This window comes from Monodelphis domestica, chromosome 4 (assembly GCF_027887165.1).
Source record: "Monodelphis domestica isolate mMonDom1 chromosome 4, mMonDom1.pri, whole genome shotgun sequence".
Lineage (NCBI taxonomy): Eukaryota > Metazoa > Chordata > Mammalia > Didelphimorphia > Didelphidae > Monodelphis > Monodelphis domestica.
In genome coordinates this window covers 57,658,269-57,684,319 of record NC_077230.1, presented here as the reverse complement: position 1 = coordinate 57,684,319, position 26,051 = coordinate 57,658,269, and the positions used below count along the sequence as shown (strand labels likewise).

Below are 26,051 nucleotides of genomic sequence, written 5' to 3'. Positions count from 1 at the left end.
CCAGTTTTTTGAGTGATTAAAAATAAATTAAATTTTTTTTTCAAAAATCAACCTTAATGCTTTGTTTACTGACTAAAATATGAGATTCTCTCAATTGCTTGTCTTCTGGACTATTTTTTCCTGGAAGGTGATCCTCTGACTAAGATCTCAAGTTTTTGGTAATGTCTTTCTAAGCTAAAAATATTTATTTAAAGGCATACATGTTTCAACAAAACAAGATTGGGTGTTTGTACCTTTGTAAACACATATACAGATACATGTCCACATACTTTGATAAAATATGAATTTTAAAGATTGAACTGTTTACTAGATGGCACAGTATATATTAGAGAGTACTGAATTTGAAATCAGGAAGGCTGGAATTCAAATCCTGCCTTGGGCATTTAGTAGCAGTTACTAGTTGTGAAACCTCTGTCAAGTTACTTAACTTCTTTCAGCCTCAGTTTCCTCATCTGTAAATAGTGATAATAATAGCACCTCTCACATGTGAGGATCAAATGATATAATAGATACAAAGCACTTTGAAAACTTAAAGTGTAATACAAATGTCAGCTATTATCATTATCCAATTCACCGGTGCTTCACATCCAAGTAATGAAGTCAAATATGTGCTCAGTTCAAGTCTCAGTACTCTGAAGGAAATCTGGAGATCAGATGATTCTGCAACTCAGTGGTTGTTTTCTGTCTCCAAGGCATCCTGAGAGATTAAAACTATTTTTCTATAGATTATGAACTCAACTTCCATCTTTTGTTGGGCCATTCTGGGCAAGAATAATAATTGATGGTGATGATGATAATGATGATGATGATGATGATAAAGCTAGTATACGTATGCTGCTTTCAGATTTGCAGAGTGCTATATGGAAAGATATGTCTGTAGATATAGATATATTGATGTCCTAAAGCCATTGATATGGATTGGCTCCTCATTGGTGGTTAATGTTCCATTCCTACATGAGAGAAATAGCATAGTTGTTGCAGTAGTTGAGAGCTAGAGAGGTCAGAGGATCAGTTCCTCCAAACTCTAAAACTTCTTAGAGTCTCTTCAAGTTTCCTTCAAGTCATTTCAGGGTCTTCTGACTTCCATCTTCAATGGAAGATGCCATTCACCTTCAGGGCTCTAAAAGAAAAAACTCTAGGAAGAAGCCAAAATGAGATGAGGTGGCAGTCTCCATCATGTCCTTATTCTTCACTTGCTACATTACAGGCTCTGGGAAATTTCCCCTTTGGTGAGATTCCTCTCTCTTAATTGAGCTGAGTTATCTTGCTCCCAATGGGAGAGCTAATTCACTCTGTGTTTTCTGGGACATACTCTCTTATACATGCATGCTCTGATTTCTGTTTTGCTGTTGACTTTTAAAACTGCATTTCTTTGCTATCTACTATGAGTGTCCATTGTGGAACTGGCAATTGGAGGAAAGGTATTCAAGTTTTGGACATAAAGCTTTCCCCATTAATAAATAGTACTCAGAAGTTTAACTTGAACCTAAAACCTATATTCCCTATATCAGCAATATTTAAGGGAGCAGAAAGATAAAATTCAAACCCAGTGTACCTTCTCTGAGGAAGAGAACAGAGTAGCCAACCTTCTGGCCCCAGATTCCTGCTTTTCCTCCTGTCAGGAAAGAAAGTCTCATGTTTGGAGAAGAATGAGGGAATGAGAAACTAGAGCTATCTATTCTGCCTTCTTTCAAGCCACATAATGAAGTCCTCATGTTACATGAAGGCAATATTTTGCCCTTGCTACATATATTTTGCTAGATAGACAGATTTTCATTTGAAAACAAGTGTAACACAATCGTTGACACTTAATAAATACTTATTAACTGATTGAAAAAAATTAGTGAAACTATAATTTTCCACTCTTTCAAAGCATTCCATAATATTTCCCAAGATTAGATGATGGATAAGTACCTGTCATATTTATTTGTATGCATCCACTTTTTTAGACTCTTGCCTTCTGTTTTTGAATCAATATCATATATTAGTTCCAAGACAGAAGACCAGGAATGGCTAGGCAATGGGAGTTAAATGACTTGCCCAGGGTCACACAGATAGGCAGTGTCTGAGGTCAGATTTAAATCCAGGACCCCCCATCTCTAGGCCTGACTCTTAATCCACTGAGTAACCAACTACCACATTCTTTTGTATTTATTTTTTTTATTTAGTCGATTTAGAATATTATTCCTTGGTTACAAGAATCATATTCTATTCTTCTCTCCCCTCACCCCGCCCTTCGCATCACTGACATGCAATTCCACATGTGTCCTTGATCAGAACCTATTTCCATGTTGTTGATGTTTGCACTAGGATGATCATTTAGAGTCTACATCCCCCATCATATCCCCTTGACCCATGTGATCAAGCAGTTGTTTTTCTTCTGTGTTTCTACTCCCACAGTTTTTCCTCTGCATGTGGATAGTGGTCTTTCTCATAGATCCCTCTAGGTTGTTCAGGATCACTGCATTGCCACTAATGGAGGAGTCCATTACATTCGATTGTACCACAGTGTATCAGTCTCTGTGTACAATGTTCTCCTGGTTCTGCTCCTCTTGCTCTGCATCAATTCCTGGAGGTTGTTCCAGTTCCCATGTGTAAAGGGTGAACCCCAAATAATAAAATACCCAAGTCAGCTGCCAAATTTTATAGTGATTTAATTGATATAGTAGAGAAGATTTTAAGAAGAAGGAGGAAAGAAGGGGATAATACCGGGCAGGAAGATAGGAGATCTAGAAAGTAAAGGTTTGAGTGTGAAGGAGAAAAGAATCAGCTTGACCTCCAAAGAGGCTTAGCTAAGATACCCGAACCTGAAATCAGTTCCAGGGCAAACTCACCATCCAACAACCATCCAACACTCTAAGATATCGGAAGGCTTAGCACACTGCCAACCAGAGTTGTCTCTCCAGGGAAAGAGAAAGAGGCAGAAATGACGTGTCGTATATGGACGTTTTTACACCACTTTTCTGCATCTGATCTGTACCAATGAGGACTTAGCTTGACTTAGGACAGCCCAGAGGTCTGTCCTTTTTTTGCACATGTCTGCTGAAGGCCATCTCCTCAGATAATTAAATCTTGAGTTTGATGCAGACCTTTCAAAATCTTGTTAAACTGAGTAGGGTGGAGAATGTGGGTTTTCCAAGAGCTGATTCTGTTATTCTAAGCATCTCCATTGTTATTGATCAGGAAGTAGCTAAATCAAATCTTCTAAAGAATGGTCTGATTAGGGTGGAATAGTTTTAAAATTCACACATGGAATCTCTCCACTTTATTATTCCTTTGAGCACAATAGTATTCCATCACGAACATATACCACAATTTGTTCAGCCATTCCCCAATTGAAGGGCATCCCCTCATTTTCCAATTTTTTGCCACCACAAAGAATGCAGCAATGAATATTCTTGTACAAGTCTTTTTCCTTATTATCTCTTTGGGGTACAAACCCAGCAGTGCTATGGCCACAATCTGTTGTATTTATAAAGGTCCTGGGCCCCATACCCAAGGATTCAAGTCAGCTCTTAGCTCTTATTTCTTAGTCTGTTCCCAGCTCTCTCTCAAGACTTCTCCAAAATGGCACTTACTCTTCAACTGACCCCAATATTTTATAGACTCAACACAAAGGGATATCCTGACCCTTGCCTTCCAAAAGTCAGAGTGAAGCTCTTTATTCCTAATTAATTCATTAACAACCCATCAATTCATTTGCAAGTGATGAGACTTCAAATGCCCACAGCCTCAATAAGATTTTATGGTGTAATCCCTTATGTATGCACTCATTGTTTCCAAGTGGCTTGTCAGGAAACATGTCCACACCCTCCACAGAAAGATACAAAGTCCCAAAGGCTCACTTCCTGGTAAGCTCATAGAGCTGATCATAGAACTGATTAACTCTAAGAAAAAATATTTGGCAATTTTCCAAGGCTCTAAGTTACAGATGAATTTGTCAACATTTATCAGTGGAGAGGGTTCTCTATACCAGTGAAATTGTACCTCCTGATTAAAAAAAAATGTGAATTGATATGAACCCATATGGTAAGTCATATCACAGAAAATGGCTTATAGGAAAACACAAGCATATATATGCAGACATCTCTCCCAAACCTCCCAACTCAAATCCTCACAAATCAATCATCAATGTCATTTTCCACCACTGAGCTCTCAAAGGCCTTCCCCAGAGCCTAGGCTATACCAAAAGTCTTAAGTGCAATTTTAAGTTATTAGAGATTAAAGATGCACTAGGACTTTGGGGATACCCTGTAGAGATAAATTCATGAGATCATGACTAGAACCCAACTTAGCAATTTTTCCATCCTCCTTAATTGAGGTGGCTCTATTAAAGCAGTTGTTCTTCTATTTTAAGACAAAGAGAGGCAGCTAAGTCACTCAGTGAATTGAGAGCCAAGCCTAGAGACAGGAGGTCTGGGGTTCAAATCTGGCCTCAGATACTTCCCAGTTGTATGATCCTATGCAAGTCACTTAACCCCCATGGCCTACCCCTTACCACCCTTTGCCTTAGAACTAATACCCAGTATAGATCATAAGACAGAAAGTAAGGGTTTAAAAAAGAGGAAAAAACAAAGAAACCTTGTGATTCCATCATTTTCATAGTGTGACCTTGGGCAAGTCACTTGCATTCTTGGTGCTGTAGATAATCTCTAATGCAATAAATTGAAGAGAAGGGACAGATCTCCATTGGTAGAAGTGGGTTTCTCACCTAAGAGTTCCCTAAACCAATAAAATCCTAGATCTAGTACCTATCTAAGCAAATTAGGGTTCTCCTAAAAGTCTCTGTACTTCCATGACTGCCACATCCCTCACTTGAGGGTCTATTTCACATGTCTTTTGGCCTTTGGATAAATACAAAAGAAGGTAACACAAAATTTTCAAAAATAGCATTTAATTAAAATCTACCTGAATCAAATTCACATGAAAGCCATTCAAAGCAAAGTCATAGTACAAGGTAATCATTAATTTATGCAGAGGACATTACCATCTTTACTAAAGGAAATCTGCAATATGAGGCAGGAGGTGAATAATTCACCCCCATCTCCCCAGATACCTGTTCTCTGATTGTCACCTGCCTGAGTCATAATTGCCTCCTTCCCTACTCACCCATCTAGTTTTACTACTCTGCTAGCTGCTCAAGAGTAGGCTTTGGTCTTTGGTTTAGTCCTGCTCTCAATGAAAATCATGAAATTACCACTGTTTATTCTGTGATGGGTAAGTTTCCATGAAGAAAAAATCACAAATCTTGGGGAACATAGATCCAAATGGCAGACAGCTTCTTTGTGTTCTGGGGCCAAAATAATTGGAAATTCCAGCGTTTTCCCACCTACTGCTTATTTGGCTGGATTTCTCCTAGGAGTAGGAGGTGAGGAGAGGGGAGTAATACATTTAAACCTGAAAATCTCTAGCTTCACCCTGTAAACCATTCAGATGATCTTAAATACATTTGGACACAGTAGCTAAGAGATTCTTCATGTTTGATAATAAAGCATTGTTTTTAGGTTGTACTTTATCAAGTAGAAATGACTTTAGAATCCCCAAAGTAAGCTATGGACCAGATTTTTAATACTCTGCAAGTAAACAGGAAGTAGTATCCCATAAAGTAGATACGTTTTATCTATGTAGCAGGAATTGTGGTACCAGGCTGAAAGGGCAGTTATCATGTCATCATTTATGGGAAAAACCAGTAAGGAAAATGACTCATCAATAAGGATTCCCCCAATAATAAAGATTCTTCTCTATTTTCCAGTTCCCATTGAACAATGCTTTCACTTAAGTCCAACTCTTTTATCTCATTATATGGTAGAAACGAGCAAGGGGTTCTTGGAGACTGTGACTGATCTGTAGCAGCTACAGTAAACTGGAGAAAATTTTATGTATTCACTCAGAAATGTGAGGTGTGCCAGAAAGAAGTCCTCGAGGAATAGATAGTTTTAGCACTAGAAAATTCTAAACCAGAAAACTGTTTGGAATTTTGGGTTGGTTTGTTTTTCCAACCTAATAGGAGGCATTGAGAAGCAGCTACCATTAAAGTTTATCAGATTTGTAAAGTGTCATTTGAGGAAATGCTGGCACTGATGATATTGTGACTCTTGTGAAATATTAAAATATAGAATGACAAGTTTTTTGAGTGGGTTTGGGGTGAGAAAGGATGTGTGTGTGTGTGTGTGTGTGTGTGTGTGTGTGTGCGCGCGCGCGCGTGTGTGTGTGTGTGTGTGTGTGCCCTTTATTGAGACTTATTGAGGAGATGAGGGAGAAAGGAAAGGCAGAGATCATGACTTTTCTGTACTATGACACTCCAGGCTAACTGGAAGCTAGAGCTTAGTTATTAGAGGGAGGGAGGAGAACATGGAATTCCTTCCCTCTGTATGTCCAGGAAGGGCCTCATGATGGACTATGTCATGAGTAGAAAGACTCAGTCTTCCAATTTAACTCCATAAAGTATAAATGAGACACAAAGTCAGACATAGGTTTCAAAGGCACATGAACGGATCAATCACTTTTAAAGAACAAGATGGTTAATTATCCATATTCTTTTCAAATTTCTCAAGCAGAGATTTGAAACCTTTTCCAAATACCCTTGGATCCTCCTCATCATCTTCACTTTCCACAAGCATCTCTTCTGGAAATAGTGGTTGTTGTTCAGATGATTCTTCTACTTCTAAATCTAGATCTTCATCAAGTAGCAAGTCAAGCCAGCTGGTTTTGGGGTATCCACAGGGCTCAAACTGGGAGGTTGATGATGATGGTAAGTCTTGTGAATTGGGTGATGGCCAACACATCATGTACTCAGGGAATAACTGACTGAGAAAGGAAAAAGTACTTTTCCGGGGCACTCGTAGGACAAATGTTACACCCATCTCCTCTTCAGAGTCTGGCAGAGGCATTGGTATGGCCAGCAACTTTGTTTCTAAAAGATGGTTCATTCCCTCAACGTGAGGACAGCCATTTGGGATCCAGGAGGCACATTCTAAACAGACTGTATAACTTATTGACATACGTTGACCTGGTTTATGAGGGGGACTTTCCTTCATTCGTCGCAAGAGAATCTGCTTACACATGTCACTTTTTATTTTTTTCTCAGGGATGGAATTGATGATGGAACTTACAGTTTCAGCAGAGATTGTGCCCCCTACAATGGTGTATGGTTTGATGTACTTCAAACGCCATGGAATTTCTCTGTTCTGTACAATTGGGATCTGATAGGGGAGCCCAGAGTCAACCTCATCTTGATAGGCGGAGGGCAATACCACCCTAGTATGGTGGTAGTCATGGCCTGTTGGAGTATCCTTTTGGTGGCTGGAACCAGATGAAGGAATAATTCTCTCTTTGGGGTTGAATAGAGGTAAAATCCGTATAATCCGATCCTCCAGATCTATTGGATCTAAGTCTTCAGTGCTGGTAGACTTTGATTCAGTTTCAGCCAGTTTGCTAGTGCGAGGTGGATGTGTGAGGCCTGATGGTCTGGCCTCAATGACATCTCAACCAAATGGTCTGAGTTAGGGGGAAGTGTGACCCGGGCCTTGTCATCTGGTGCATGGTGGTGGTCCAGAATGGGTGGAGATATAGCCTGGAGTTTTGGGTTGGGTTGAGATAGGACCTGAGACTCAGGATTTGGTTGATGTGTTTAATTGGTAGCCCAATGCTATCAATGCCCAAAAGTCTAGACCAATAATAGATTCAACTGGTTGTTCAGAGAAGACTGATGGGAGGACACAGGTATGAGGATATATTGGAGCTTTATCCCGCTGGTCAAGGCCACTTGGATCCCTGGATCTATGATCACCAGCTATTAACAAAGACTTCTCCAATATTCCAGGACTGAGTGTGGACTCTGTTAAGGGAGGGCAGTTCTATTATATCTGGAGTTTTGAAAACAGATGCTGCCTCAGGCTCACTGAGATTGAGCCTTGGTCTCCACAGCCCCTAGTCAAACCAATGATACAGTCCCCAGGAACTATGGCCTGATCATTCACTGCTCTGATATGCCCTGGAGGTAGAGGAATTATAATTGGATGGTCAGGATATGGCAACGGCCCAGAGGGGTCTTTGACCTTGTAATCAGGGCTTGGTGAAGACCGCTTGCATGGTCAGAGATTGGGACCATCATCTGGAGCATGGAGCTCTTCAGATTTCCAGGTGTAAAGAAGGAACAGACTTTGCTCTGACGAGGGGTATGAAGTGTAGTGATGATCTAGCAGTTAGCCTGGCTCTGTGGTTGGGACTCTTGCTTTGAGGCCATGATATCAATGTGTCTGTTTCTCTGACAAATTTGGTAAATGATGGAGGTGCAGACTTGGCTCTGAATTTGTTAAAGATTAGAGAAAGTATAACTGTTTCTGGAAGTCTGGGAATAGGTGGTACTTTCTTTAAAGTGCTTGAGTAGGGTTTGATGATTGGTTTAAGTTGGTGGTTAAGTTCATCAAAAGCTGTGGCTTTGGAATGGTGTTCAGGACTAGGTGACTTTATAATAACATCTCTGGGCCAGAGGTCCAATCCTCCTATCAGGAGCAGTTGCAAACCTGATCTGGTACCTAGAACTCTGATGAACGAGATGATTTTGGCTTATTTGCACTGATGAGTCACTCTCTGGAAGTGAGGATATACTGAAGGTTCAGTCATAACCTTGGAGCTCTTTTGTTCTACAGATGGCAGAGCCAATCTGATCTGATGGGTAGATGGTGCCAGAGGTTAGGGCTGACCTTTGAGGCATGGTAATGTCTCCTTACTCTGATAGTCATGGCTCAGTGAGATCTTTGGAAGTTTGTTGGAGCTTGAAGAAGCCTGGGCTAGTGCTTGAGGTGCAGTGAAGTATTTGATTGGTAGATAGGGGCAAGAGGAGGCATAACAAACCTTTTAGAAGGTTTCAAGGATTCAACAGGTACCTTTGTCCTAAAGTCTACATAAGGTAAGTGTTGTATTTCTTAGGGTGAAATGATCTCATTCCCTGGCATTTCATGTGTGTGAAGGGAACTCCCCCTTCCAGGATCACATACTGGGGTCCTACCGGTGGCCCCGTACTAGCACAATAGCATGTCAATGCACTTCAACGTGGGTCATGGGAGATTGAGCTAGGCACATTGGCCCAGAAAGGATCAGGTTAGGATACAGGGGTAAAGGAGAAGATATAAAAGAGGGAGGTTCCAGGAAGTGGGGTCTCTCCATTTGCTCAGGCATGTGGTGAAAAGAAAGGTGGATGAGAGAGCCATGTGAAGGAGTGTCCATGTGGCTTCTTTCTGTCTGTCTGCCTTCTCTTATTCAAGTAAATATTAATAAACTATGGAAATTAAGGACCAGAGTTTAATTCAGTCTTAACACATGTAAGGCTATGACCCAATATTTGTGACTTGATGCTTATAAGGGTGTAGGCCCAGATGCAGTCTTGTGAGAGAAAATAAGTAGTAACTGGGCAGTGCTGGACCAATCATTGAATTTATTTATTTATTTAGGATATTTTTCCATGGTTACACAATTCATGTTCTTTCCCTTCCCTCTTTCCTCCCTCATCCTGGAGCTGACAAGCAATTCCACTGGACAACATTTCATTGGTCAAAACCTATTTTCATGTTATTCATATTTGTAATAGGGTGATCTTTTAACACCAAAACCCAATCATATCCCATCAAACCACGTGATCGAGCATATGTTTTTCTTCTGAATTTCTACTCCCACAGTTCTTTCTCTAGATGTGGATAGAGTTTTTTCTCATAAGTCTCTCAGAATTGTCCTGGATCATTGCTGCTAATAGAGAAATCTGTTACATTCTATTTTACCACAGTGTATCAGTCTCTGTGTACAATGTTCTCCTGGTTCTGCTCCTTTTGCTCTGCATCAATTCTTGGAGATTCTCCCAGTTAACATGGAATTCCTCCATTTCATCATTTCTTTCAGCACAATAGTATTCCATCACCAACCTATACCACAATTAGTTCAACCCTTTCCCCAATCAATGGACACCCCTCATTTTCCATTTTTTTTGCCACCACAAAGAGTGTGGCTATAAATAATTTTGTACAAGTCTTTTTCCTTATTATCTCTTTGGGGTACAAACCCAATAGTGATATGACTGGATCAAAAGGCAAGCATTCTTTTAAAGCCCTTTGTGCATAATTCCAAATTGCCCTTGGGAATGCTTGGATTAATTCACAACTCCACCAGCAGTGTATTAGTTGGACTGATCATTGACACCGAACTTCCCTTTAATTCTGGGAAGCTGGTTCAGTTCCCAAGGTGGAACTATCCAATGAGGTGGACATGAAAACTGCACTGAATTTCTCTGGTAACAGAAGACTTTGGGAGAAGGCTTTTGAAATGATGCTAAAGAAAAAGGAAAAAAATTTGAATGAGGGTAAGGAAATATACTATACACAGAAAATAAATGAGAAAGGCAATCATGCTAAGGTATGTACAGCTCCCAAGAGGCTTCCTAGAAAATTGGATATAGTAAAAGACTTGGGAGATGGACTACCTGGGTTCAAATCTTGCTTCTGACACCTATAACTTTTATGGTCCTGGGAAAATCACTTAACCTATGTAAGCTACAGTTTCCTAAACCACATGATGAGGGGATTGAACTTTGAAGTTCTTTTTTGGTACTAAATTTACTATAATCTTATGATGTCTAAGTAGGGGAAGAGGTGGCCATGATTCAAACTGCAATCACACCTTTCATTTATGTGGAACCTTGAAGGTTTCATTTATGAAAGTTCCCATGTGTGAATGGTCCATGGAAAAGCCAACACATGGAAGACAGACAAGATCACTCCCACTTGATGAGAAAAATAGATTCCAGATGTTGATTTGTACTTGGAAAGGATTATATAACTAGTAAAAATGGAGAAGCCAAGAATCAAATGTGGGAAACTAAGGGAAGAACATCAAACTGACTTGCCCAAATCAATTTGCCCCTCAATGACTGGAAAGTGATATATGGAGAACTAGAAGACAGCATTTCAGATTTCCAGGCCAGTTAATTCCTTTGACTGTTCCAGGCTGAAAATGACAGGGGTGGTCATGATCATGTAGATGATTACCACAGACAATGGCTCACAAATGTAAACTTATTTGAAAAACAAAGTTCTTACCTTTTAAAAATAACCTGTCTTTTCCCAATTGGTCCACTGAAGGAATCCCTTGAGAAAATAATATTAGTGAAGAAGTACAAAGTATTCTAGGTTCTAGAGACCCCTTAAAAAGAATACTAGTCAAATGACTATGTATCTTTAAAGACCTGGCCCAGAAAAATTTCTTAACTTACCTCCTACTTAATCATTGGCCTCTGAGTCTCCTTGCATTCCTCTATTCCCCACTTACCTTTTTCCTCAACTTCAAAATGTGATCCTTAAACTTTTATTAAAAACTTTTCTAAACAAAGGTTCTTGAAAAACACCCATTTACCTGAAGTATGATTAGTCAAAAAAATAAGACATATATTCCTCAGGACCTTTTAGCAGAAATTAAAATCATAGCTAAAAGCACGAAACTATAAGGGTTTTCGATTTCAGTATCACCCAGTGATTTTTTAATGACACTTTCTTAGACAAAATGGTCTCCTCAAAATAGCTCTAATTTTGGTAAAATAATTCTCATAGTTTAAGACACATTGCTGCTATAAAAATGTTTTCTGATTCTGTTGTGTTAAGGTCAGTAAAATCTTATTTTGGGAGTGTGGAGAATTTTATATCAGTCTTGGAAAATTAGAAACATAATGAGCATTATAAAAGAAAAGATGAGAATCCTTAGTTTCATACACTTATATCTCTCTTCTTAAACCTTTTTTTCTTAGGGATTCATCCTGGTGACCTACACAGGCCAACTCGTCCCATCCCAAAGTTGTATCTTACCAGTTAGAACTACTAGAAGGATAGAAACCAGGCTATATCAAATATCCAAAGACCAGGACACTGAGCAATTCCAATCCCCAATGACCTTAGAAGCTCAAGAGTTTTCCTAAACAGTGGAGATTATGAGTATAAATCCTTCCCCCAACCACCCTAGGAGAAACAACTTTGTCTCTTTGGAGAAGTAAAGATCTTCCTGAAAGAATTATATATTTCCCAAGCAACAGAGAAAACTAGATCTGCTTCCCCAAACACCAATGGCTGGACTTGAGCCCAAGCAGAGGATCTGAAGTCTCCCTGACATCACAGAGCACCAGTTGTCCTTTGTTACCTGGCATTATTTGGTGTAAGGGAGACTTAATGTGATGACTATTTTTGTCTTATTGGTTTCTCTAGTAAACAGAACACATGAGATTCCTGCTGTAGAAATATTGGGGAAATAGAAATAGAAATAGAAATTTTGGGGACAGCTAGGTCCCCAGTATATTGAGAGCCAGGCCTAGCGACAGGGCATCCTGGGTTCAATCTGGCCTCAGACACTGCCTAGCTGTTTGACCCTGGGCAAGTCACTCAGCTCCCATTGCCTAGAACTTACCTTTCTTCTGCCTTAGAATCATTAAACAGTATTGATTCTAAGATGGAAAGTAAGGATTTTTTTAATAATATAATTTCCCTTTTGTTTTTACCAATTAGTTATTGCTTAGGTTCCTTCATAGATTGAAAGCTGGATGGGATCTTAGAAATCACCTAGTTCAGGTTCTTTCCCACTTTAGATCATTTTATAGAGAGGGAAAAGTGAAACTAAACCTAGGTTACAACCTAGGTCCTTTGACAGTGTTTATCCCAACATATACATACCTTGTTTTACTGAAGTTTTTTATTTTACAAACTGAAGATTTGTGGTAACCCTGTATCAAGCAAATCCATTTGGTGCCATTTTTCCAACAGCAAATGCTCTCATTGTGTTTCTGTGTCACATTTGAGTAATTCTCAAAATATTCCAAACTTTTTCATTATTATTATATTTATTATGGTGATCTCTAATCAGTGATCTTTAATGTTACTATTGTAATTGTTTTGGGGAACGATGAAAATGGCAAAATGAATAAATCAGTAAATTGTGTATTCTGACTGCTCCCCATCTTTCTCCCTTTCCTCAGGCCGCCCTATTCCCTGAGACACAATGCTATTGAAATTAGGCCAGTAAATGGCTCTGAGTGTTCAAATGAAAGGAGAAGAGTCAATAGATAAAGCAAATTGCATTGTAGACTTATTTTAAGAAATTGCCACAGCCATCCCAGCCTTCAGCAACCACCACCCAAATCAGTCAGCAGTTCTCAACTCTAAAGCAAGAGACCCTTCACCAGCAAAAAGAGTAGGACTTGCTGAAGGTTCAGATGATGGTTGGACTTTTTTAGCAATAAATTATATTTTAATTAAGATACATTCATTGTTTTTAGATATAATACTATTGTAAACTTAATAGACAACAGTATAGTATAAATAGAACATTATTAATATGTACTGAGAAGCCAAAATTATTTATGACTCACTTTTACTGCCCTAAGTGCTTTCTTGTGAAAGTCTGGAACTGAACTCGCAACATCTCTGAGGAAAGCCTATACATCACAGTCCCTCCTGACCAACATGGAAAACGTGATCCTTTCCCTTTTAAAGTCCTATCTATTTCTACATCATTCTCTGTAAAGACAGGAACTACCTCTTTTTCATGATCTCATTGATCAAAGCACCTAGTCCAGTGCCTTGCTCACTTAATGAGTAAGCGTGGTGTAATTATTTTGTACATGAATAAATGTATAGACCAGTTGGGTTTTTTTTAAGGAAACAGAATCCAAATTTCCACTTTTAAACCTGGGAACCATCAGTTTTATAGGGTGCTAAGGGAAGCACTAGAAGGGACTTCTCTGTCTTCCAGGGTATATCTAGAAAATACCCATCTTGCTGAGCACAATGCCTTGTGCTCTTAAACTCTTAATAAATGCTTCTGACTTGCCTGCCTTATGGAACACGTCAGCTTTCTACTGGCCTTTTCTTCACAAGAACTCAGTATTTTTTTAAGCTGAAAAGTTTTAGCCTCTGTTCCTTTCCTTCTTGAGGGAAGAATATTTATGTCTAGGTCAGAATTATATGAAAGGAAATTGATGGGCTGTTCTCTGGAGCTTAGTGACATGTTTGAGGTAAAAAAAGAACGAAACAAATTCAATAAAGGATATGCCATTTTCCTTTTTCTTAGGACTTTGAGCCCACATGTTGTCTTTGGATGTCATGAATTTGAAAGAGAGCAAAAATGAAACAGCCAATAAAAAAATCCCACCCTCTCAAGAACTCCATCATCATCTTCATCCCTCTCTTTTCTTTTTTTCTTTATCTCCCAGTCTTTTCACCTCCATCTACAGAGTTCTACTCTTCACCTCCATCCTCTAGGTAGCCTTACTGGAGACTTTTCTTTTTGAAAAGTCATTTTCATTATCTAAGAGGGACAAGGAAAATACATGGAAACTGATTTCAGGTACAGACTTGGTGTAGGATCAGCATTCCTTAAAAGAAATCTTTTAAACATTCAGATATCTTAGTCATCTCTAAACAGCAGCTGTCCATCTCAGGATCATTACTGGTAGGTCACACAGCCTGAAAACCAGCAGAAGTAAAGAGACTGAGTTCCTAGATCACATTTAGAAGGCAATTTAGTTCTCTTCTTGGAACTGCTGCCAAGCCTTGACCTTAGCAGTCCATGTTATATCTGTCATCCTATGAACTCAAGGCCATAGGTGAACTCAAACCCATATATTTATGGTCACCATACTAGTAATAATGACAGTAACATATATTTCCAGTTTGAGGGTTCTGACAGGTTTTGTTTCTTTAAAAAAAAATCTTTACCTTCTTTCAAGGCAGGAGAGCAGTAAGGGCAGGGCAACTGGGATTAAGTGACTTGCCAGGATCACACAGCCAGGAAGTGTCTGAGGTCAAATTTGAAGCCAGGACTCCCATCTCTAGGCCTGGCTTCTCTATCCACTGAGCCATCTGTGAGTCTTCTATAATCTAAAATGTACCATGTACAGCTATCACCATTCTCAGTGGTTCACAAAAGTCTCTATGTCCAAAGTGCTTATGACCAAGAAGAAAACAGTATCAGGCTTCCAAGAAATCCTGCTGTGCTAAGAATTCTGCCTTGGAATCAATACTCAGTATCAATTCTAAGACAGAAGGTAAGGGTTTAAAAAATAAAAAGATTAGCTGTGTGTCATATCTGATCGAGGCAGTGTGAGGCAGTAAATCAATATGAAATGATATAAATCTTGTATTATTTATACTAACATTTGTCCCAAAGTCAAATCAAGTCACAAGGAATTAATAAGCACTTGCTATGTTCCAGGCACAGTGCTAAGCACTTGGAATATGAATGAAAAATCATCCAGCTCCTTAAGGACAGGGACTGTTTGGGGCCTTTCTTTGTTTTGTTTTGTTTTGTCTGTTTGTTTGTTTGTTTGTTTTTAAAAACCCTTCCCTTCCCTCTTGAAACCAATACTGTGCATTGGCTCCAAGGCAAAAGAATGGTAAGGGCTAGGCAATGGGGGTTAAGTGACTTGCCCTGGGTCACACAGCTAGGAAGTGTCTGAGGTCAAATTTGAACCCAGGACCTCCCATCTCTGGGCCTGACTCCCAATCCACTGAGCTACCTAGCTTTCCCCTGGGCCTTTCTTTGTAATGCCCAGTGCTTACTTTATAAAGTGTCTGGTACATAATAGATGCCTAATAAATGCCAATTAACTGATTTTTATGAGAAGAAAGTCCACTATCTTCAAAGAATTTACATCTTGCTAGTAGAAGACAACACACAAATAGAATCTGAGAAAGTGGGACAGGGCTGGGGGGGCGGGGCGGAGCATTGTTAGGGGGAAAGAGGCATGATGGAGAAGTCTGGAGGATCTGGGATGAGCCCAGGGAAAAACTGACATGGTTGGCCTGAGTACTTTCCTTAAAATGGAGGTTTCCACAGGACTAATCAGCCGAAGGAACTACAGGATGGTATATATTTCCAGCATGAGAAGTCCAAGGGCAGAATGAAATTCGTTGATAAAGAGGCTACTGTAGCATGTAGCTTGAGAAGGTCCAGAGAGTCAGGAGTGGACCCCAAAAATAAATGAAGGAATTAAGTGTGTAAAGTTAAAAGTAGGGATCTGTCATTGTATTTTCTTGAGAAAGAAGAAATAATGATGAGGATGATAACGGAGAGAGTAACCTTTATTAGTAGTATTCTATTTTAAAACTTTATTTCTCTACAAAAACTCTATTAAAAATTTCATCATTTTCAAAAAATTCAAAAACATTTTTACAAAAGTCACACTGGATAGGGCAGATTCATACCACCTCATCTTCTACCATCATCCCCTTTAAAGGCTCCCTCCCAATCACTGCACTAAAAACTGGTTTGATGTCTGTAAAATTCATCTTATCTAGTCACAACACTAGTTTCTCACGAATAAAGTTCACTGAGAATAGAATTTTGTGCTTGCCAAAAATTACTGGTCCTCAGTAGAATGACCAGGACGGTGGACAGCTACAATGGAGCTTGGAGTGGGTAATGGTGTTTAATTGGCGAAAATCAACATGAAATTCAATGTTTGATACACCTTCAAGACTGGGCTGCTTGTGTTCAGTGCAAAGGACCTCAGCCTACAGGAAGGACAAACAACGCTTTCTAAATCTCTTGCCCCTGGCCACCCATCCTGATGGCTGGTCCCAAGAGATGAGGGGTGGAGCAAGTTGACTCTAGATGAAAAAAAAAGACAACTGGGGCTTTGTGATGTCAATGCTATCTCATATCCCCTCTTTGAGGGGGGACTGATTCAATCTAAATCTGTGCTTCTGAGGAAGCACAACTACTTTTCTTTGCATCCCGGGACATAGTCCTCTCAGTAAAGGGTGCAATTTTTTTGAACTGTTTCTACTCCGTTACTGGGGAATGGTTCTCTCAACCTTTCCCTGCTGGGTGACTTTGTAGCCACCAAGACCACAAACTGTCTTTGGACAGGTCCATCTACTGCTCTTCTCACTGGTGAGTGGCTCAGTTGCCAGCTCTTAGAAGGAAGAAGCTGGGCCAGGCTCAAGGGTAAATGGAGGTCAGTACAGAGAGAGTAACAAACAGAATTCCAGTTTGTTCTCAAGAGTAAAAAGGACTCTGGTTTTCAATAGCAGCAGCTATATCTTCAATGGCCAAGACACTGAACTAGGGGGTTACGTAAAATAGTTTAAAAGATATAAAGCTCTTCCTAGCTGTGTGACCCTGGGCAAGTCACTTAACCTCCATTGCCAAGCCCTTACCATTCTTCTGCCTTGGAACCAATACACAGTATTGATTCTATGAGAGAAGGTAAGGTTTTTTTTTTTTTTTTAAGGTATACCTCTTCTTCTCCTAGTGTTTGCTATAGATAGGTATGATTTCAAGAGGAACAAGAATTTATACCTTATGCTTTTTCAAGTGGCATAGAGGAAAAAGCATTCTGTCAAAGGGCATGGTTTAGAATCTCTACTGTACCCATTCCCTATATGTGCAAACCTGGGCAAGTCATTGCCCCTTGTGATCTACCAAACAGTGGAGGTGTGATGGGAAGGAGTCTGCACTATATGATATATATAAGATCCTTTTCATCTCTAACTCTATGATCCTAATACTGAGTCTTGTACAGAAAGGACATAAAGACCAATCAATAAACACAAATAGGAAATTTCATATTTCATTCAACTCCAAATCAAGACTTATAATGGTGTTCTGTTTACCAGGAAAACCCATCTAGGGCAAAAGTATTCATCACATTGTCTCCCTTATACCAAGTGATTCCAGGTAGCAAAGGACAACTGGTATTCTCTGATCTCAGTTTTCCTGCCTGGGCTGGGACGACCGAGCTCAGTCCTGCTCTGAGTGTCTAGAAAAGCACAATTAGTTTTCTCTCTACTTCAGGACATACAATCCTCTCAAGAGGATCCTTGTTTCTCCAAAGGCACAAATTTACAATTCCCATGCTTATTTTGCCTTCTTTTAGTCTCTATCACTTAGAAAAACTCTTGAATTTCCAAGATCACTGGGGATTGAACTTGTCCAGTGCCCTGATCTAGGATATTTAAAATTGCCTACTTCCAGGCCTTCTTATTTCCTTTTCTATCTGGTAAAAGGCAATTTTGGGATAGGTCACCAGGGTGACTGCCAGAGAAAAGGGAGTTGAGGAAAGAACTCTGAAGCCAGTGATTCTTAGCTTTCCTATTATGATGCTTCCGTTTGAGGACAATTCTCCACACTCTCAAAATTCAGTTAATTGACTTTGAATGAAAAAGCATGAAAAAGAACATTTTTTTTTGGAGTAGCAATGTGTCTGAAAATGTTGAAATGTTTGGCCAAAATCATTGTTAGAGCTGTTCTTGAGCAATTTGTGAAACCTGGAGACTGGGAAGAGATGTGCTTGTCTATGAAAATGTCATGAAAAATCCCTGGGTGGTATTTGAAATTCTACCCTTAGGTCTTCATTCTTTCAGTTTCAGATTTCAATTTCTGCTAAGTCTGCTAAATCCTGAGCATATGGAAGAAACTAGACAGAAATCAACATCTTATACCATATACCGAGATAAACTCAAAATAGGTACATGATTTAGACTTTAAGGATGCTATATTTACCTATCAAATCTATGGATAGACGAAAGGAGAATGGAGAGATTCACAGGATGTGAAATGAATAATACTAATTATTTAAAAAAGAAAAAAATTTGAACATACAAAAGCAAACAGCTAAAATTAGAAGAAAAGTGGGAAACAGGGGAAATGGGGGAATCTTTGTAGTAAGCTATTCCAATAAATTTTTTGATAATCTGATTATTTCTCAAATATTTAGGGAGCTAAACCAAATTTATAAGAATAAGAGCCATTTCTGAATTGATAAATAAAGGAGTATGAACAGGCAGTTTTCAGAAGAAATCTAAGCTATCAATAGTCATTTTAAAATGTGCTAAATAATAGAGAAATGCAAATCAAAACAATACTGAGGAATAAACCACCTTATGTCCATTAGATTGGCTAAGATAATAGAAAAGGAAAATGACAAATGTTGCCAGGGGCATGGGAAAATAGGTTTACTGATGCAGTGTTGGTAAAGCTGTGAACTAGCCATTCTGGAAAACATTTAGAGCTATGTTTAAAAAAAAACAAAACCCTAGCAAACTCGACATATCCTGTGATCAAGCAATACTGCTACTAGGTCTTTATCCCCCAAGTGATAAAAGAGGAAAGGGGCCAATGTGTACAAAAATATTTATAGAAGCTCTTTTTGTGGTAGCAAAGAATTGGAAGCTGAAAGAATGCTCCTGAATTAGGGAATAACTGATCAAGTTAGGATATATGAATGTGATGGAATAGTATTATTCTATAAAAAATTATGAAGGAGGATAGTGTTAGACGTAGGAAGATTTATGTGAACTGATGATACAAAGTGAAGTTAGCAGAACCAGAAGAACAATTTATATAGTAACAGTAACATTGAAAAAATTATCAACTCAGAAATTCTTAGCAACGCAATGGATAGCCATAATTCCAAGACTTGTAATGAAACATGCTATCCAGCTCCAAAAAGAAAAATAATGAGCTGACTCAGTGCAGATCGCAAAATACTTTCTTCTATTTCTTTCATTTTTATTGCTCTTCTTTCCTCTTAGAACATGGCTAATATGGAAATTTGTTTTGAATGTCTACACATATTTGTAATGGTTTTTTAAATTTTTCTTGCCTTCTCAATGGTCAAAGGGATGGGAGGGTGAAGAGAAAAAGTTTAGAACTGAAAATTTGAAAAAATAGAACTTAAAAAAATAAATGAAATGTCCTGAGAAGCAGGTGTCTTTTTCTCTCAGCTGATCAGATTTCCATATAGATGAATTTTTCACTTCTTTCTACTTAAAGTTGTTTTAGTTAAAGGTGTAAAACTCTATTTTGGGATGAGGGGGAAGAAAGATGGTGAGTGGAGAGACACCTCTGGAGGGCAATGACTAGCATTAAGTGTTTTTAAAATGTGCTGAGGCTAGTCCTAAAATGAGAAGATATAACAACTCTGAATATATTAATTAGTAATGACTTTTAATGGAGATGATGGGAAGTAAGTTTAATAAATTATTCCTCACCCAGAGTAGGATAATCTATAAAAGACAATTATTTGACTAGTAGCCTTTTTCAGGGATCACTAAAACCGAGAGCACTTTGTACTTCTTTACTAACATTATTATTTTCACAAGGAAATCCTTCAGTGGACAAATGGGGAGAAGACACAGGTTATTTCCAAAAGGTAAGAATATTGCTTTTTGGCTTTTCAAATGAAGCCTCTATCACAACTTTCCTTGTGAGCTATTTATTTCCTTCTGAGATTGACAGTGTTATGTCACATAAGATCACATGAATGAGAACTGCCCTGGCATCCTTGGAACCAACCTAACCCACTATAAAAACCTGGGGTCTGGAAATCTCAAAAAAATATCTTGCCACTTCTTACATTTTGTGGTTCCCTTGGGCACTTAATTACCTTTTGTCTTGGTTTCTTAAGTACAAGTCTTAGGTCCAGTATTTATATTAATTGTATGCATGCATTAGTCAAGTCATTTTCTCTATTCTTCTTTTCTTCCTCCATAAAGAGACAAATGATAATAACATATTCTTAGCATAATCAGCCTTCCCATTTTTTTAACGTTTACTTTCTGTTTGGAATTAATACTAAGTATTGGTTCAAAGACAGAAGAATAATAAGACTTTTGGTTAAGTGACTTTTCCAAGGTCACACAGCTAGGAAGTGTCTGCGGTCAGTTTTGAACCCAGGTCTTCCCAACTCCAAACTTGGCTTCTTATTCTACTGAGACACCTAGCTGCTCTACTCCCATTTATTTTCTCTGGGCATAGTTATTTCCTTATCCTTTCCACTCATGTGGTTTTTCATTTTCTTTAGCATCTTTAGTTCAGGTCCCTCCAAAAGACCTCTGTCACCACAGCAAGTCAGTGCTATTGCCATGCCCACCTCATCGAATAGCACCATTGTGGGAAAGAGAGTTCCTTCCCAGAAATGAAAGCAGAACCAGTCTTAAAGAGCAGCCCAGCTCCACCCAATTGCCACTTTATCCTTATGCCAGGGCTGTTCCTACTTTGCCTTGTCTTAATCATCTGACCAAAAATTCTAAGTCATTGCCATATTTGAAATACCAGGGGATAACTAATGCATCTTCATCCCAACACCATATTAACTCCTCTGTCTTCTCTTTGACTAACCCTGAATTCAGAGGAAGGGCAAATGCATCTCTGAGAACAACTTCTAAACTTGTTAAGCCTCCATTTAGCTCAAAACACAAAGTAGAGACTCCTCTAGTTTTTGAGCGCTTTCCCAAGATCTCAACAAGCTGGAACAGTCAAAAGAAGGAGCCAACACACCCCAAACAACAGCCATCACCTCTCCCACTCTGCGAGAACAGGTCTGAAGAACTCCCACAACTCAAACAGAAGCCATCCTATCTCCAGCTCCCTGACCACAAGGATGAGGAACTCCCACAACACAGACAGAAGCCCCCAACGCCGCCAATATCCAACCACCAGGATGAGGCAATACCATTGATTAACTGTAAGAGCAAGACTATGGGTGACCCTTCCACATGCCCTGACTCTCAGGTCAATGACAGACCTGTCCCAGCAAGTTTGAGTCACTCAGCTGAAACACCTCAGAACCTTAAGAACAATATCAGAGTTTTAACTGTTATGGTGAGCAGAGAAGGAACCAACCTCTGGCCCAAATGTCTAATTCTACAATCACCCCATTCTGACCACCACCATTCTTTAGAAGAAGCACCAGACATTGATTATATGAACCAAGTTACAAAGCATGCCCTCGAGGAAACAGCTCTGCCTTTTCTAAAAGGCAACCAGCAATCTGGACCCTGCACTTTACCTTCATCCTTGCCCAAATATGTCAACAGGGGCACAAGCACAGATTTCCCCTGGCCTCCGTTCAATGTGATGGTTGCAAATATTACATCATCAGATCCCAACCACCAGGCCAGGGTAATTATGAGACAATTAAGAGGTTTCACACCAAGTACCAAATCAGTCTCTGATTCTTACCTATCTCTGGGTGCATGGAGAACCTCTGGGTCCTTCCCATTTGCTGAACATATAGCTGAGGCTTCACCAGGCTCTGATTACAAGGCCGAAGACACTACTGGGCTACCATTACATTCTAAGCACAAAGTTACGATTCCTCCTCTAGGAGTTGATCATTTTAGCAAGGTTGCACCAGATCTAAGTCCTCAGACTGCAATTCCCATGGGCTCTGAACATAGAACTTCCACCTCAGTGGTCTTGAGTGATGGGCCTGAAGCAGCACCTGGTTCCAAGACACAGGACGTAAAAACGCTGTCTCCTCCCATCAGCCAGACTGAATACCTACTTTATTCTGGACTTTTGGATAAGGATTCACTGGCACTAGAGTCTAAGTTCAGAGGCCCCATTGACCTTGGCCAGAAAGTTGAGACTTCGATATGCTCCGATAACCAGGTCTCCTCTTCACTCTACCCTAACCAACAGGCACAGGTTATACAGAGCCCAGACTGCCAAAATGTAGTAACTCTAAGCCCTGATGACTATGTACAATATCTAAATATTTTTGATCTTCAAAAGAAAGAAACACTTGTCCCAATACTCCAGAATGATCTTGAATTGGGTGGTCCTAGTCACTACCAAACTCAAATTGTACCAGACTCTTATGAGATGATACTTCTACTGAGTGATAAAACCAAGGCCATACCTCCACTCAGTCATGACCACACAACTGAGCCTGAATCACAGTCTAAGAAGGCCACTCAACCACATGACACAAAAAATCAAGCAGTGCCTCAGTTATGCCCAGATTATGAGATGGTTCCCCCTCAAACCACTGAAGATCACCCAAGGGAGGCTAGGCCTAATACAAGTGAACAAGTCTCACATCAAACAGAAGTAGACTTCTGGAAAATAACGCCACAGGAACCAGACCACCAGGTCATAACTCCACCATCACAAGATAATAGAGAGACAACTTCACCAGGCATAGACCAAGAGGTCATAACTCCACCAGGGAAAGATGACAGCAAGGCACCTTCACTGAACATAGACAGCTTGGTCATAACTCCACCAGGGAAAGATGACAGTGAGGTACCTTCATGGAATATAGACAGCCTGGTCATAACTCCACCAATGCAAGATGACAGTGAGGCACCTTCACTGAACATAGACAACCTAGTCATAACTCCACCAGGGAAAGATGACAGTGAGGCACCTTCACTGAACATAGACAACCTGGTCATAACTCCACCAATGCAAGATGACAGTGAGGCACCTTCACTGAACATAGACAACTTGGTCACAACTCCACCAAGGAAAGATGACAGTGAGGCACCTTCACTGAACATAGATAACCTGGTCATAACTCCACCAATGCAAGATGACAGTGAGGCACCTTCACTGAACATAGACAACCTGGTCATAACTCCACCAGGGAAAGATGACAGTGAGGCACCTTCACTGAACATAGACAACATGGTCATAACTCCACCAATGCAAGATGACAGTGAGGCACCTTCACTGAACATAGACAACATGGTCACAACTCTACCAGGGAAAGATGACAGTGAGGCACCTTCACTGAATAAAGACAGCCTGGTCATAACTCCACCAGCGAAAGATGACAGTGAGGCACCTTTCCTAAACATAGACAACCTGGTCATAACCCCACCAATGCAAGATGACAGTGAGGCACCTTCACTGAACATAGACAACCTGTTCATAACTCCACCAGCAAAAGATGATAGTGAGGCACTTTCGCTGAACATAGACAGCCTGGTCATAACGACACCAAGGCAAGATGACAGCGAGACACCTTCACTGAACATAGACAACCTGGTCATAACTCCACTGAAGCAGGATGACAGTGAAACGCCATGGCAGGATGAAGCTAAAACACCTTCATTGGTCATGGATGGCCAAATCATAACTCCACCATGGGAGGATGATGGGGGGAAATATTCACCAGGCATAGACTGCCAGGTCAAAACTCCACCATGGCAGGAAGACACTGAGATACCTTTACAAGGTATAACCTCACCATGTCAGGATGATAGTGAGACGCTTTCACTGGGCATAGACCACCAAGTCATAACTCCACCATGGCAGGATGACACTGAGACACCTTCATTGGGCAAAGAATGCCAAGTTATAACTCCACCATGTCAGGATGATGATGCAGCTCCTTCACTTGGCACAGACCACCAGGTCATAACTACATTATGGCAGGATAATAGTAAGATGTCTTCACTGGGCATAGACCATCTCATAATAAATCCGCCATGGCAGGATGAAGGTGAGATACCTTCTCTGGGCATAGATCACCAGGTCATAACTCCACCACGGCAGGATGACAGTGAAACACCTTCACTGGACATAGAGCACCAGATCATAACACCACCAAAACAGGATGAAGGTGAGATACCCTTTCTAGACATAAATCACCAGATCCTAACTCTACCATGGGAGGAAACATCTTCACTGGGCATAGACCACCAGGTCATAATTCTACCCTGGCAGGATGAAGGTGAGACACCTTCACTGGGCATAGATGACCAGATCATAATTCAACCATGGCAGGATGACAGAGAGTCACTTTCACTAGTCATGGACCAACAGGTCATAAGACCACCATGGCAGGATAACAGTGAGACACATTCCTTGGGCACAGACCACCAGACCATAAATACACCATGGCAAGATGACGTTGAAAGACCTTCACTGAGCTTAGACCACCAAGTCATAACTCTACCATGGCAGGATGACAGTGAGACACCATCACTGGGCTTAGACTGCCAGGTCATAACTTTACCATGGCAGGATGACAATGAGACACCTTCACTGAGCTTAGACCACCAGGTCATAACTCTACCATGGCAGGATGACAGTGAGACACCTTCACTGGGCTTAGATTGCCAGGTCATAACTCTACCATGGCAGGAAGGCAATGAGACACCTTCACTGGACTTAGACCACCAGTTCATAACTCCACTGTGTCAAGATGATGGTGCAGTTCCTTCAGAGGGCATGCAATACCAGGTCATAACTCCACCTGACTCTTACCACCTCACTGAAGCTATACCAAGTACATACCTCAATTTAGAGGCAATAGTAGAGCCCAGTGAGCAAGCCTTGCCTCAAAATTACTTATACCATGGGGCAAAAAAGTCAATGAGACCAGAGTACCAAAGTACAGCTTCACTTGGTCAGAGCAATCAGGTTGAAATTGGATCAGATGCCAACAACAACCAGAGCACATTTCCAACAGATCAGGATGATCAAGTTAGAGTTTCAATCATGCCTGAAGAAAAGACCATTCCTTTATCCCCTCCTAACTCTGACTACAAAAATAAAACTCCACTTGGGCTCCAAAATCAGACTATACAGAAAAGAGAAATCCCATGGCATTTGAAGCACATCAAACCATACACCGTTGAGGGCAGTGACAATATCTCTGCAAGAACAGTACAAGCCATTGTTAATTCCATCCCTGAGGAGAAAATTAAAAATGATATATGTAAGCAGATTCTCTTTCGGCGGATGAAGGAAAATACCCAACAGAGGCCTGGTAAATGCATGTCAACCAGCTATGCAGTCTGCTTACAATGTGTCTCCTGGGTCCCAAATGGCTGTCACCATGACAAGGAAATGAACCATCTTTTTGAAGCAGAAATGTTAGTCATGCCAATACCTCTGCCAGGTTCTAAAGAGGATATGGGCTTGAAATTTGTCCTGAGAGTGCCCCATATACCCATTTCTTTATTCAATCAGTTTTTCCAAGAGCCCCAAAATCAATGTCAATTACATAGTCAATTATCAAACTTTCCATCACCCTCACAAACAGCCCTCAATGAGTCCCATGTGCCTGCAAAGGCTGAGTTGCTTGATTATTCAAAAAATGATTACACTTTGGAAATTAAAACATCTAACAATCAAGAGCAACTCACAAAAGAGATGCCCATAAGGAGAGAAAGTAAAGAAAATGAAAAGTCAAGGGAACATGTAAAGAATTTCAAATCTCTGCTTGAGAAATTTCAAAAGCAAAGACAAAATTAAATTAACATCTTTTTCTTTGAAAA

General features: G+C 40.0%; 1 protein-coding gene across 8 annotated transcripts; it reads left to right on the top strand.

Moving 5' to 3' along the window:
- The first annotated feature begins 617 nt into the window (after positions 1–617).
- Positions 618–26,051, top strand: LOC103101017 (uncharacterized). 8 transcript variants are annotated; one of them, XR_008911089.1, is made up of 5 exons: positions 618–5,217; positions 6,558–6,751; positions 7,088–8,911; positions 20,136–20,185; positions 21,165–21,223. XR_008911089.1 is itself a non-coding variant. In XM_056793400.1 (3 exons), exons 2-3 carry the CDS (start codon positions 20,155–20,157, stop codon positions 26,026–26,028), a joined length of 5,223 nt encoding a protein of 1,740 aa, XP_056649378.1. In that variant the 5' UTR covers positions 7,211–7,348; positions 20,136–20,154; the 3' UTR covers positions 26,029–26,051. The 8 variants fall into 8 exon arrangements, 7 of the variants coding, with proteins under 7 accessions (XP_056649378.1, XP_056649376.1, XP_056649379.1 ...); XM_056793400.1 differs by lacking the exons at positions 618–5,217; positions 6,558–6,751 and having other exon boundaries at positions 7,211–7,348; positions 20,837–26,051; XM_056793398.1 differs by lacking the exons at positions 618–5,217; positions 6,558–6,751 and having other exon boundaries at positions 7,589–7,722; positions 20,837–26,051.